The 12,167-nt window shown below is 46.0% G+C and overlaps 1 protein-coding gene across 3 annotated transcripts in view; it reads left to right on the forward strand.

Annotated features, from left to right (window-relative positions):
* Window positions 1-1,628: 1,628 nt before the first annotated feature.
* TMEM131 (transmembrane protein 131) overlaps window positions 1,629-12,167 on the forward strand; it is a 165,594-nt gene continuing 155,055 nt past the window's right edge. For 2 of the 3 annotated variants that reach the window (XM_083361485.1, XM_083361486.1), the window contains exon 1: window positions 1,641-1,945. In XM_083361485.1, coding sequence (XP_083217611.1) covers window positions 1,753-1,945 — 193 coding nt within the window. In that variant the 5' untranslated portion in view covers window positions 1,641-1,752. Of the gene's footprint in view, window positions 1,946-12,167 lie in introns of all 3 variants that reach the window. The other variant, XM_083361487.1, reaches the window with a different exon arrangement.

Consider the following 12,167-nt stretch of genomic DNA (forward strand, 5'->3'; position numbering starts at 1 on the left):
AGCAAAGTTCTTCTCGGAGTGGTGGAGAATGTTGCCATTAAGTATAATACTTGTTCCTGACAAAAGCCCCTTCTCGTGGTGTCTCCTTAAATGCTACTCTCCAGGTGATCCTTGTGAGGGGTGGGGGGCCCTCCCAAGTAGTCAGGTCGCCCTGTGCTGTCTCTGCCTCCTCTCCGTTCTCCGCACTCAGAGATCAGGAAGGGGAGGCATTTGCTCATCTCCAGAGCTCCGCTACTCCTCTGCTTGCCCTTTCCATCTCCTCCACCCTTCCTCGCTCATCCTGCACCCTCTCTTCCTACCTCCCTACTCTTCCAAAGCCCAAGGGACAACTGCCTTGTCCTTTTGTCCCAGGTTGTTCCTCATGAGCCACAGGGACTGCACTATCCCTGTCGGCCCTGGCTCCATCTCCTCCTCCTCGGACCCAGCCTCTGAAGGGGCCATGACAAATAGTTTGGTTTTTACAGTAAAATTATGTTAAGTAACATGAAAGCCATGGTCTGAAAGAGTTTTATGTTTCACAAATAGCAGTTTGTTACATGTGGCTTAATTATCTTCTATCCATATCCCAATTTCTCTTCATGAATCTCTATTCAGGATGTAGGTTACATTTCTGCATACTGTACACCTCACCCCACTTGCATCCCACACAAAATACCTTGTTTGGCTTAGTGGTCATCTGAACTCAGCCATTATGGATTTTAGGGGTTTTAAAAGAGTTTAACGTTTATGCCTTAAGTTGTGGAAATCCCTTTACTCGTGTGTCTTACAATTTACTTTGAAACAAAGTCACCAAAGCTAATTCCAATGAACTCCTTGTACTTAATTTTCCAAATACAGCCGCCTTTCCAACTAGTCTATTACTCAGAATGGGGACAATGGCAGTTGTAGTCCATTCCAATGCAAGGGCAACGAGGGAGGTGCTGTACAATTCTGTGTGTGCCTTTTCTTTTGAGGCGACTGATACTTGGTTCCTCCGTGCAGAAAAGGCATCAGTGCGAGAGGCGGGACTTTAGAGAAAGTTCAGGCATTAGCCCAAATGCACAAGGATTTAAAAGTGAGCATCGGATGATAAATAAAGCGACTATGCCTGGCACGGTGGATAGGATGGACGAACCGAATCAAACTTATTACAGAACTATTGTAATGATTGCTGGTTGACTCCATGGCGTATGACACCCAAACTCCCATTTTAAAATGCTTGCAAATATCGCGCATATTATGAGAACTCGAAAGGAATGTTACAAACATGCTTTTAGAAAGCTTAATCAACTGGAAAAGGTCGCTTTAAAGGGAAAATTAATGCTCTTACGAAACATGACGTAACTTTACTTCCGGAGCGCGTCTTTTTTTAAAAAAACTAGTTTCTATCTGCCCTTTCTAAAGATGATGGAATGGCCTCAGCCCGTTTTGGCCTCTGGAGCTCTTTGTAAAATACCGTATGGGTTAGTACCTTGCCCTTATCCAAGATGGCAACTCTTCCATTCCCGTTTTTTTGGTCCGTCATGGAGAGGCGGAGCCGAGCTCGAAGCACGGCCTCCTGCTTATTGATGCGCGCGGATCCGAGGGTGTGTGTCCGTGAGTCATGTGCGCGCGCCGAGGGCTCGCGCCCCGGCAGCGGCTGCCTCTGGCACGCGCCGAACGACAGTGGGTGGAGTGAGCGAGCGATCGAGAAGAACCGCCTCGCGCACTCTACGGGCCAAAGAGGGGCCCGCAGACAGACGCGGAATTCTCAGGCGCTGAGGCGGCAAGAGCATGATGGCGGCGGCGGCAACAACGAAGGCAGCAACAGGGCTGAAATGGGAAACTACTCCGCGCTCCACCGGGTCTTCCTCTCTTCCCGTAGTGACCGAGAGCCTAGCGGCGACGACGGCAGTCCCCTGGCTAGGAGTAGCGCTGCGGTTATTGGTCGCGCTGCTTCTCAACGCGGCCCGGGCCGACAAAGAAGGTGAGAAAGAAGCTGGCGATGGATACCTACAGGGGCGTTTAATCGAAGCATCGTCCCTTAGCTGGAGTGGCCGAGGGGGAGCCTGAGGGAAGAGAAGAGGGCGATGCCTTCACAGTCCCTCCTTCTTCCCCAGATGGTTCCTTTTTATTGCCTGGCCGCCCCTCTGTTGGATGGTCCTGTGCAGTTGTATCTGCGGGTCCTCCCTAATGATTTCCGTAGCATCGCGTCAACATTGTTAGCATGAGTACAATACTGTTTCTACGCCCCCTGCCTTTCCAAAGTTTCCGCGTCTTGGGTGCCGTTTCCTAAATCACTGCTTTTCACCTTTTTCGAAGGTCCCTTACGATTTCTTCTCGGAAATTTTCCTTCATTTTTTTTTCTTCCTTGGTGCTGAAGTTCACTTTCGTCCCCTCCCAACCGGGCTGCCAACTCACTGCCTGGCCCTGTTAGTTGCTCCACCCGGCTTGGGACCTGCCTCCCCTGGGCTTGACTTACCCCACTTTGTAGCCGGGCCGTAATAGCTGAAGCTGTGCCTTAGCCTCTCAACTAGATTCTTAAAGCTGAAACAGTTACTGTACCATTTACAGACAACGTTAGACTTGGCTTGCTTGTTTAAAATTACTCTACTCTAAATTATTTCTTCAGGCCACCCTGAACTCCTTTCTTTACCTTACTGGATAGCTCTCCTTCCTGTCCCCCAATCGAGATATGATTGTGAAAGTATAAATATTGTAATACAATTTTTGCTGCTTGGTTTATGGTGGGTGGGAGTGATGCCTGGTTATTGTATTGAAGCATGTATTCAGGTTGTGAAGAAATTTCTAGAGGGTATAGAAAGTCTTATCATATACACTTGGTCTTGGCTTTAGTAGTTGATAGCAATCCAAGAGGAACATGAAATGAAATGTCCCCTCAAGCTTCAATTTGGTTTTCCATAAGTGCATATTAACATGTTTGGACATTTGTAAGTTGGAACTTTTAATTTGTTTTAATTCTTATGTTTTTCAGTTGCTTATTTATAAAATATAAATTATTATTAGTTTAAGGCTTTATCACAGCTCAGGAAGAGTTTTGGCCCTGTTATCAGTGGGTTGTTTGTCAGCTGATTTTTACAGCAATGGAGAAGTGGCTTTAAGCCAGGAGTTTTAGCCACAGAAAGTAAGTCATAGCAGGTATTCTTGGAGAAGGAGCATGTCAAACAAATGCTATATGTGAGCCATTTTTCTAATAAGTGCCTATTTGATAATGTTTAACTGCATTATGAATATAAATCAAGATAAAATATTTAAAAATCTACTTGAGTAGTAGTCTATATTTCAAAATTTTAAGTTTGTCAGGGAAACTGATTAAGGAACTAGAACCTGTATTGACTACTGATTAAAAATTGTTAGAAAAATACAATATGCAGATTGTATTACTTTCTCATTCTATAGCTGATATTTCAGAATGGTTCTTGTTTTGTGAATGGCTTGTAGAGATTCTGTTTTAATAAGTTGCTGCTTCATCCTGTCTTAATAATGTGCCCTCATGCTGCCTTCATGTGTTGCCTGGAACTTGCAAAGTCAGCAGTTAGCTCATTGGTAGATTTCCTCCCTTCTGCCTTCTGATTTATTTATTTATGTAAAGCATTTATATTAGTACCCAATTCAAATATGAAATTTTGGGAGGTATTCAAATAGATAAACAAAAATATCAAATATCAAATTATAAAATCAGATATAAACAATTGGCAGCCAGGAACTCAGATTTATTGCCTTTTTTATAGAAGCTCTAATCATTCTTACCCAAATGCTCAAGGAAAGACCAGGTTTTCATTGCCTTTGTAAAGGCCTAAAGAACTGGGACCTATCATATGGTTGAGTGGGAATAACTTTAGAGCAGGGGCGTCAAACTGCTGGCCCATGGGCCAGATGCGTCATGGCGAATCCGAGCCGACCCCACTGCTGGCAATGGGGAAAAAGTCACAACATGTTGTGACACGTCACATGATGTTGCAAGTTTGACACCCCTGCTCTAGAGGGCAGGCACTGCCCTGGGAATGATATGCCCCTTAGATCTCATCAGATGACATTGTTTCAAGAGAGTGTCTACCATATGGAACATTTCGAATGGGAGAAAGTGGTGCTGCAAATAATCAGGGCCTGGCTACATAGAGTCTTAGAATGGGTGATAACCAGCTTCTTAAATCCCACCCAGAAGCCTATAGGAAGATTATATTTTTAATTAATTATAGCTTCTGGATAGTTTATTGGGCAATCCTCTATAGAGCTTATTGTGGAGACAAATGAGATGACTAAGGTATGAGTGACTGCAGGTGGGGCTTCGGCATGTTGGTGTACAAGATGAAAATGTCTCTTTTAGTTTATAGTAGTTTCCAGGCATACTATTTGAAATAGATACTTTATTGTATAGAAAACTGGCTTTTTGTTCAGAAGTCTTGACATGGTACTTGATATTTCATAGCTGCTGAAAACAAATATTTCTACTTTTGCATATCCATTTGAATAGGTCTATGCTTCCAGTATCTTCTGATACTATTTAGAGCATCTTGGATTCTCTATGTCTGCATTCTTCAATGAATTTTATACGGCATTTCCATCAGTTGGCTTATTTCTTTTAAAGGGATACAGAAGATATTCTTATGCTGATTCTCTTTTTCAGACTATCTGACCTTAACTGGATTGTTTGCTTATCAGAAACTATTTTGGCCTTGTGACTTAGCAATTTGTTACTTTTAACTTTGAGTTGTAATGTCTGCTATTGTTGATAACTGTATAGGCAGTTAGTCAATTACCTGCACAGTGATTTAGAATTTTAAATCAAAATTATATATATGTTTCAAATGTTAACTATTTAGATTACCTTGCTAGGCCCCAAACATGGGGCAAATCTTTATTTCCTGTTTTCAGCCTATCTTGAAGGCCATCGAACAGGCTGTAGTCACACCGGACAGTTCATATATTTGTGTAAATTACTAACAAAGAATTAAAGGAGAACTGAGATGCATTTCTGACTCTTTAGTCTTCATCAGTCAGGTTCGAATCTCAGAAGGGTATGACTGACTGAGGAACACTAAAGAGTCAGAAATGCATCTCAGTTCTCCTTTAATTCTTTGTTAGTAATTTACACAAATCTATCTATCTATCTATCTATCTATCTATCTATCTATCTATCTATCTATCTATCTATCTATCTCTTGAAATCTCTTAATATAAAGGTTTCCCTGTCCAGTCACGTCTGACTCTAAGGTTCAGTGCTCATCTCAGTTTCTTGGCCAAGGGAGCCAGCATTGTCCAAGGACATTTTCCGTGGTTATGTGGCCAGCATGGCTATATGTCAAAAGCGCACAGAACACTGTTATCAAAATGGTACCTATTAATCTATACACATTTGTATGCTTTCGAACTGCTAGGTAGACAGGAGCTGGGGCAGGAATGGGAGCTCATCCCATTGCGTGATGCTCGGGTCTTGAATCTGGGCTGTCAGTATCAAACCTGACTCAACTACATAGTTGCCTGTACCTGCTTTTGCTCATAGCTTTGCCAAACAGTGACGGAGGAGAGTGGTGAATTCCTAAGGATGAAGGGAGGCTATAGAATGCAAGTGAACCATCTGTTGCTGGAGAGGTTTTATCTAAAAAGGCCAAGTGATGAAGAATGTTTTGACTGAAACAGACAGCTTTTCATAAAGCAAAAGAACTGAACTCAGTGGGTGAACTATGAAGTGTGAGTGGCCCGGAGGGGAAAAGGGAGTTACTTATGTGGGTTTTTGTGGGAAAACTCCCAGAATTGACTTTGCTTCTACCGTGCCTAGATGGATTTTTCAATGACCTGATATGTTGGCAACAGGCAAAGAATCAGAGGAGAGGAAGAAGCTGGATGAGCCCTTAGCTCAAGAAGCCCCAGTGGTACTGCAGACCGGGGCAGGGTTGCAGCCAGCTGGTGCACATCGTAAACTGAGGGCTGAAAGAGCCACAGTCAGTGAGCTTAAGGGAATAACTGCATGATGCCCTGTACTAGGGAATGCAGGGTGGCAAATTGGGAAAGACAGCAGAGGCCGAGGACCTCCTAATCCCCGAGGGAGGAAATGGAAGGTGAGGAGGTCAATCGAGTGGAAGCTCCCCAGTGCCGCCCGCAGCCCATCAATGGAGCAGCTGAGACAGAAGTTCAGGGCCTAAAGATCAAGGGAGTGACATCAGCAGGAGCTAAGGCAACCATGGCCAGGACAGAGGCAATCAAGTTGCTAACTACCTCGTCCCCTCCTGTAGCCGGTGGTGCCAGCACCTGTTGGGACAATTGGATCCCCTTTTCAGGGAGCAGCGGCAAAGAATTTTGTCATCCTTCCATGTGGCAGAGAGCAGCCCTGGTGGCTCAAATGGGGGTCGAGGCCTCTCTGCCCTCCTCGTGGCAACAGTGGTCCTACCATCCGGGTACATCATGGTAAGAGACAAGCAAACACTACCCTCCCTCATGATTCGGTTCAGTGGGGACCCTGGGAAACTGGCTTACTTCTTAGCCCAGGTGTGGCACCATATGGAGCACTATGGGGGTATGTACCCAGATGATGCAGCCTGGGTCAATGCAGTGGCATCCAACACGGAGGATGGCGCATCTGGATGGCTTGTGTCCCTGCACGATGCTGGGGCTTGGGAGCTGGGCAACCTAGATGTATTTATACAGATCCTGTGAGGGCTGTTTGAGGATCCCATGGCCCAGTGTGCTGAATCCCGCATCTGCACCCTTAAGCAGAGAAAGCGGCCAGTGGCAGAGTACATTCAGGAGTTCCACAGTCTTGCCAACCACTTTCCTGACTGGCCTGACTGTACACTGGTCTCCTATTTCCAAGTGGAGTTAGATCAAGAGCTATAACAGAACTGCACGCCCCAAGGGGTGCCACGGAACTTGTAAGCATGATGGCAAAGTGGAGATCAGCCTGATGGAGTTCCGGGAGTACATCCCACAGGAAAGTCAGCCCTGCAGAGTATCTGAAAGAGGCCCAGGCCCCATGAGGGGGAAATAGGAGCGCACTGTCATCCAGAAGGGGCAAGCCTCGCCAAGCCCCAGGGACTTGCTCCACTGCAGAAAGGAGGGTCATCGAGCAGCCAAGTGCCTCGTACCATGACCAGCACTGTTCCTATGCCCACCAGCCAACTCAAGAAAAAGAGAAGTTGAAGTAGAGGACACATATAGGGCAGTGAGGAGGAGAGAACTCCAACCAACCCTCGAAAGGGTCTGGTCTTTTACAAGACTCATAGCAAGGGGGATGATGACTCTGGTAAGTGGCACCATCATCCCCATGATGGCCCAGGTGGGGATTGTAGTGCCCTCCTCGGGGGCAAGAGGGGCCATCATGGCATTGCTGCACTCAGGTTGTACCTGTTGTGTGATTAGCACCAGGTGTTGGAGAAGCTGGGACTGAGGCTAAGAAAACTAAGGCAACCCATGGCATTTTCCCAACTAGATGGGTCAATAACAGGGTGAGCCAGCCACTTGTCTAATCCAGCCAATTTGGCTCAAAGTAGGGTCTCAAGTAGAGACTATTAGGTTTGTTGTAATCCCCAGGATGACTGAGCCCATGGTCCTAGGACTAGTGTGATGGATAAAGTGGAACCCTTCTGTAAGCTGGAGTAGAGAAAAGTGGTGGATGCAAAGGAGAGCTACTAATCAGCAAGAGCGGGGGAAAACGCAAGAAGCTACCCATGCTCCTGTGGCTACAAAAGTGAAAGCAGAAACTGCAAATACAGTAAGAGGAAAAGGGTTAGAGCTGCTAATTCCAGCAGAGTATTGCAACCTAGCTGAGGTTTTTAGCAAAAAGGAATCAGATGTGCTCCCATCTCAGTGACTCACTGACTGTGTGATAGAGATCATGCCAGGAGCCAAACTTCCTAAGCCAAAAATGTACTCTATGACCTCCATAGAAATGGACAAACTCCAAGTGTTTATAGACAAGAACCTAGTGAGCGGGTTCATCCAGCCAGTGAAATGGAGCAGGACAGGCAGTCCCGGTGCTTTTCAAAGAAAAGAAGGACGGGTCCTTAGACTGTGTATTGACTATAGGGGACTGAACAGCATGTGTGTGGAAAACGTACCCTCCCCCTTATGAGGGATATGCTAGGCTACTTGGCAAAGGGGAAAATCTTCATGAAGCTGGACTTGAGGGAGGCATATTACCAAGTGAGGATTAAGAAAGGGGATGAGGGGAAAACAGTTTTTAATTGCCCCCTAAGCTGCTATCAGTTCTAAGTAATGCTGTTTGGGCTGCAAGGGCCCCCTACTGTATTCATGCAATGGATAAATGAGCTCCTGCATGAGCACCTGTACAAGGGAGTCTTAGTGTACTTGAACGATATATTAATATACACACCAAGAACACGAAGCTGGTCAGAGCCATACTCAGGAAACTTCAGGAAACCCAATTCTACGTGAAGCTGTCTAAGTGTGAATTCCACAAGACCCGCTTAGACTACCTTGGATACCCAATCTCCAAAGAGGGAGTGGAGATGGATCCCAGTACAGTGAAGGCAATACTGGAGTGGGAGCCCCCTCGGACCAGAAGGCAACCAGAGTTTCCTAGGCGTTGCAAACTTTTACTGCCAATTCATCCCCACCATTGCCCAGATAGCCCTACCGATCACCTATTTGCTAAAAGGGGAGGGGTGAAACCAAAACCCAGCCAGCCCCTGGATTGGTTCCTTAATTGCCAAACCACTTTTAAAAAGTTGAAGTGCCTGTTTGCTGTGGAGCCGGTCCTGAAACCCCAAGCCAGAGGAGCCATTTATAATAGAGGTGGATGCCATCAATGTAGCAATGGAGGAGGTCCTACTGCAAAGGAGTGCAAAAGGGGAATTACAACCCTGTGCCTACTTGTCTTGCAAGTTATCCAACACTGAAAGGCATCTGGGAAAAGGAGGCTTACGCAGTCTGATGGGCTCCCCTGTCGTGGAGACAGTTCCTGGAGGGTAGCAAGATCTTCCGAGGTCTGGACAGATCATAACTGGAAGTGCTGAAGGCCCCTCAGAAGCTATTCCCTAAGGATGTCCAGTGGTCCCAACAGTTTAACTGGTTCAGCTTCACACTCCAGTATCTGCCAGGGGAAAAAAAACTTGTTTGCAGATGCCCTCTCCCATATGCCGCAGGACAATAGTGCCCGAGAGGCAGTGGTGATGTCCAATATCCCATCCAAGCAGTGCAAAGAACTGGCTCTCACCTGACAACAAGCAACACTCCAGCCAGAGCCAGCCCAAGATTTAGCACAACCCTTAAAAGATGCCCTAATAAGAGATGAGTGGTTCCAGCAACACAAAAACGACCTATCTGTAAGGGAGGGTCTGGCTTGGAAGGGTGCCAAAATATATGTCCCAGCCAGCCAGCAGACCTGGATTTTACTGCAGCCAATAGCCAACCCGATGAACTCCTGGGAGGAAATCTCCATGGACTTTATTGTGGACTTGCCAGAAAGCATGGAGAAGACTGTAATTTGGACCATTACAGACTTATTCTCTAAGCAGGCACATTTTGTAGTGTGCCCAAAGATTCCCTCCGTCTGAACCCTGGCAAAGCTGGTCATACAATATATTTACCATGCGTATGGAGTCCCAAAGTGCATCATCTCAAATGGTGGGTGCAGTTCACCACAAAATTTTGGTGGGAATTCCTTTAACTAATTGGCTCTTCACAGGGCCTTAGTTCTGTCCACCGTCCTAGTACCAATGGAGCCTGTGACCAGCCCAGTTCAATGTTACAGCAGTACCAGAGGTGTTATGTCAATTACCAACTAACCAATTAAGCCAAATTCCTACCTTTTGCAGAAGTAGCATATAATAACTCTGTGCATAGTAGCATGGGATTTACCCCTTTCAGGATTGCTCGTGGGCTGGAGTTCATGCCAATGCTGGAGATACCTCAGGGACCACCGTCCTTGGTATCATTGGCTGAGTGGATGGAAACCTTAAAGGAAACGTGGGGAATAGTGTGCAGAACATTACAGAAAGCTAGGGAAACACAAAAGAAGCAAGCAGACAAAAAAAAGGCACAACAGGAATTCAAAGTGGGAGATGAAGTGTACCTGTCTACAAAATTTCTCAACCTGAGGCAGCCTTGTAAAAAAGCATTTAAGGCCTTTCCCAATTACCCAGATTGTAAATCCAGTTACTATAGAATTGCAGCTGTCAAGCCTTAAGCAAGTCCCCCTGTATTTCACTGCAGCCTGCTGAAACTTTTCCATATCTTGGGATTAAAATCCACTGCGGAAGTGCTTCCTCCTCCTCCTATTCTGGTCAAAGGAGGAGAACTCTATGAAATTAAAGAGATTGTTAACTCCTGGAACCATAGAGGGAAACTGCAGTATTTAGTATTATGGAGGGGCTATATCAGATGCAGAATGGGTGGCAGTGACAGATATTACTTCGCAGATTTCAGGCTGGCCCAAGTGAGGGTGGTCCTGGAAGTGCACAGTAGTTGTGTACACTGTTGTGTTTTATTTTCCAGGGCTATCATTCTTCTGGAGGGTTGCCATGTCAGACCTGACTCAACTCCATAATTGCCAGTACCTGCTTTCACTCACAGATTTGAGTGACAGGAGGAGGGTGATGGGAGGAAGGTGACAAATTCCTAAGGGTAGAGGGAGGCTATGGAATGCAAGTGAACCGTTTGTTGGAGACATTATCTAACAAGGCCCAAGTGATTAAGAATGTTTTGACCAAAGCAGACAGCTTTTCCCAAAGCAAAAGAACTAACTCAATTGGAGAACTATGAACTGTGGGTGGCCCAGAGGGGGTTTTTGTGGGAAAAATCCTAGAACTGACTTTGCTTTTCACAGATTGTACCACTTTTAGGAAAAATATGGCAATATTCGAGTACCACCAGTGGCCTAGCAAGGTGTCAAAACTTGATGACCAAAAAAAGGAAAAAAGTGATAAAATACAGGTAGTCCTTGTCTTACAACAGTTCTCTTACGTGACTATTCAAAGTTACAACGGCACTGAAAAAAGTGACTTATGACCATTTTTCACACTTATGACTGTTGCAGCATCCCCAGGGTCAATCTACATTTGGATGCTTGACAACTGATTCATATTTATGATGGTCACAGTGTCCCAGGATCATGTGATCCCCTTTTGCAACCTTTTGACAAAGTCACTGGAGAAACTAGATCTACTCCTTTTATATTGTGTTTTCTCTCATCCCTCTTTTATATCCTCTCCTCTCTCCCACCTTTTATATCCTCTTACCCCTTCTTTTATATCTTTTCTCTCCCTTCCTTTTATATCCTCTCTTCTCTTCCCTTCTTTTATAGCCTCTCCTCTCTCTTCCTCCCCCTTTTCTCTTCCATGCACCTCCAGCTGATTCCTCTCAAGGCTGTGCTTCTCTTTCTCTCTTTTGCAGTCCCCTTCTCTTTCCCTGGTGTCTTTTTTTCTCTCCCTCTCCTCTCTTCCCCCTCCTTTTCTCTTCCGTGTGCACTGGAAGCACTGATCCTGGGGCTTCTGTCTTGCCCCTGCAACCCCTGCAGAAATGTGCACCGATCCTGTTCAGCCCCCATAGCCCTGCAGAAAAGCCTATCAGCTGTAGCAGCTCGCTCGATCCTGGGCTTTGCTCAGCCCCCATAGCCCTGCACTGATCAGCTGTAGTATATGAATGTAAATCACAAGAACCTGGATATGCTGCAACATTCCAGCTGATCGGCACTTCTTCTGGGTTCAGCAGATGCGCTGGAATCAGTGCTGCTTTCCAGGTGATCGGCACTTCTGGGCTCAGCAGAAGCACCAGGATCAACGCCAAGCTCCAGCTGGAGCCTGGCGCTTCCGCTGAGCCCTGACAGCCCCAAAGAAGCACCGATCAGCTGGAAAGTGGCGCTGATCCTGGTGCTTCCGCTGAGTCCTGACAGCCCTGCAGCTCCAGCCATCTCTCGCTTAGGCTTGTGTGGTGCTGCCACCAGTTGAGCTCATTACCCTCCCCAGCTACCAATTTTCTAGGATGATCATTTACGACCTGCCAGGTGCCAATGTACCACAGGTGGTACGTGTACCACCGGTTGAAAAGCCATGATCTAAAAGCCATGATCTAAAGAACTGTTGTAAGACAAGGACTACCTGTATTTATGCTTAAAATCCTACAAGCTAGACTCCAGCAGTATGTGGATCGAGAACTACCAGAAGTACAGGCAGGATTTCGAAGAGGCAGAGGAACTAGAGATCAAATTGCCAACATACACTGGATCATGGAGA

The sequence above is a fragment of the Vipera ursinii genome, assembly GCF_947247035.1.
Source record: "Vipera ursinii genome assembly, chromosome: 4".
Classification (NCBI taxonomy): Eukaryota; Metazoa; Chordata; class Lepidosauria; order Squamata; family Viperidae; genus Vipera; species Vipera ursinii.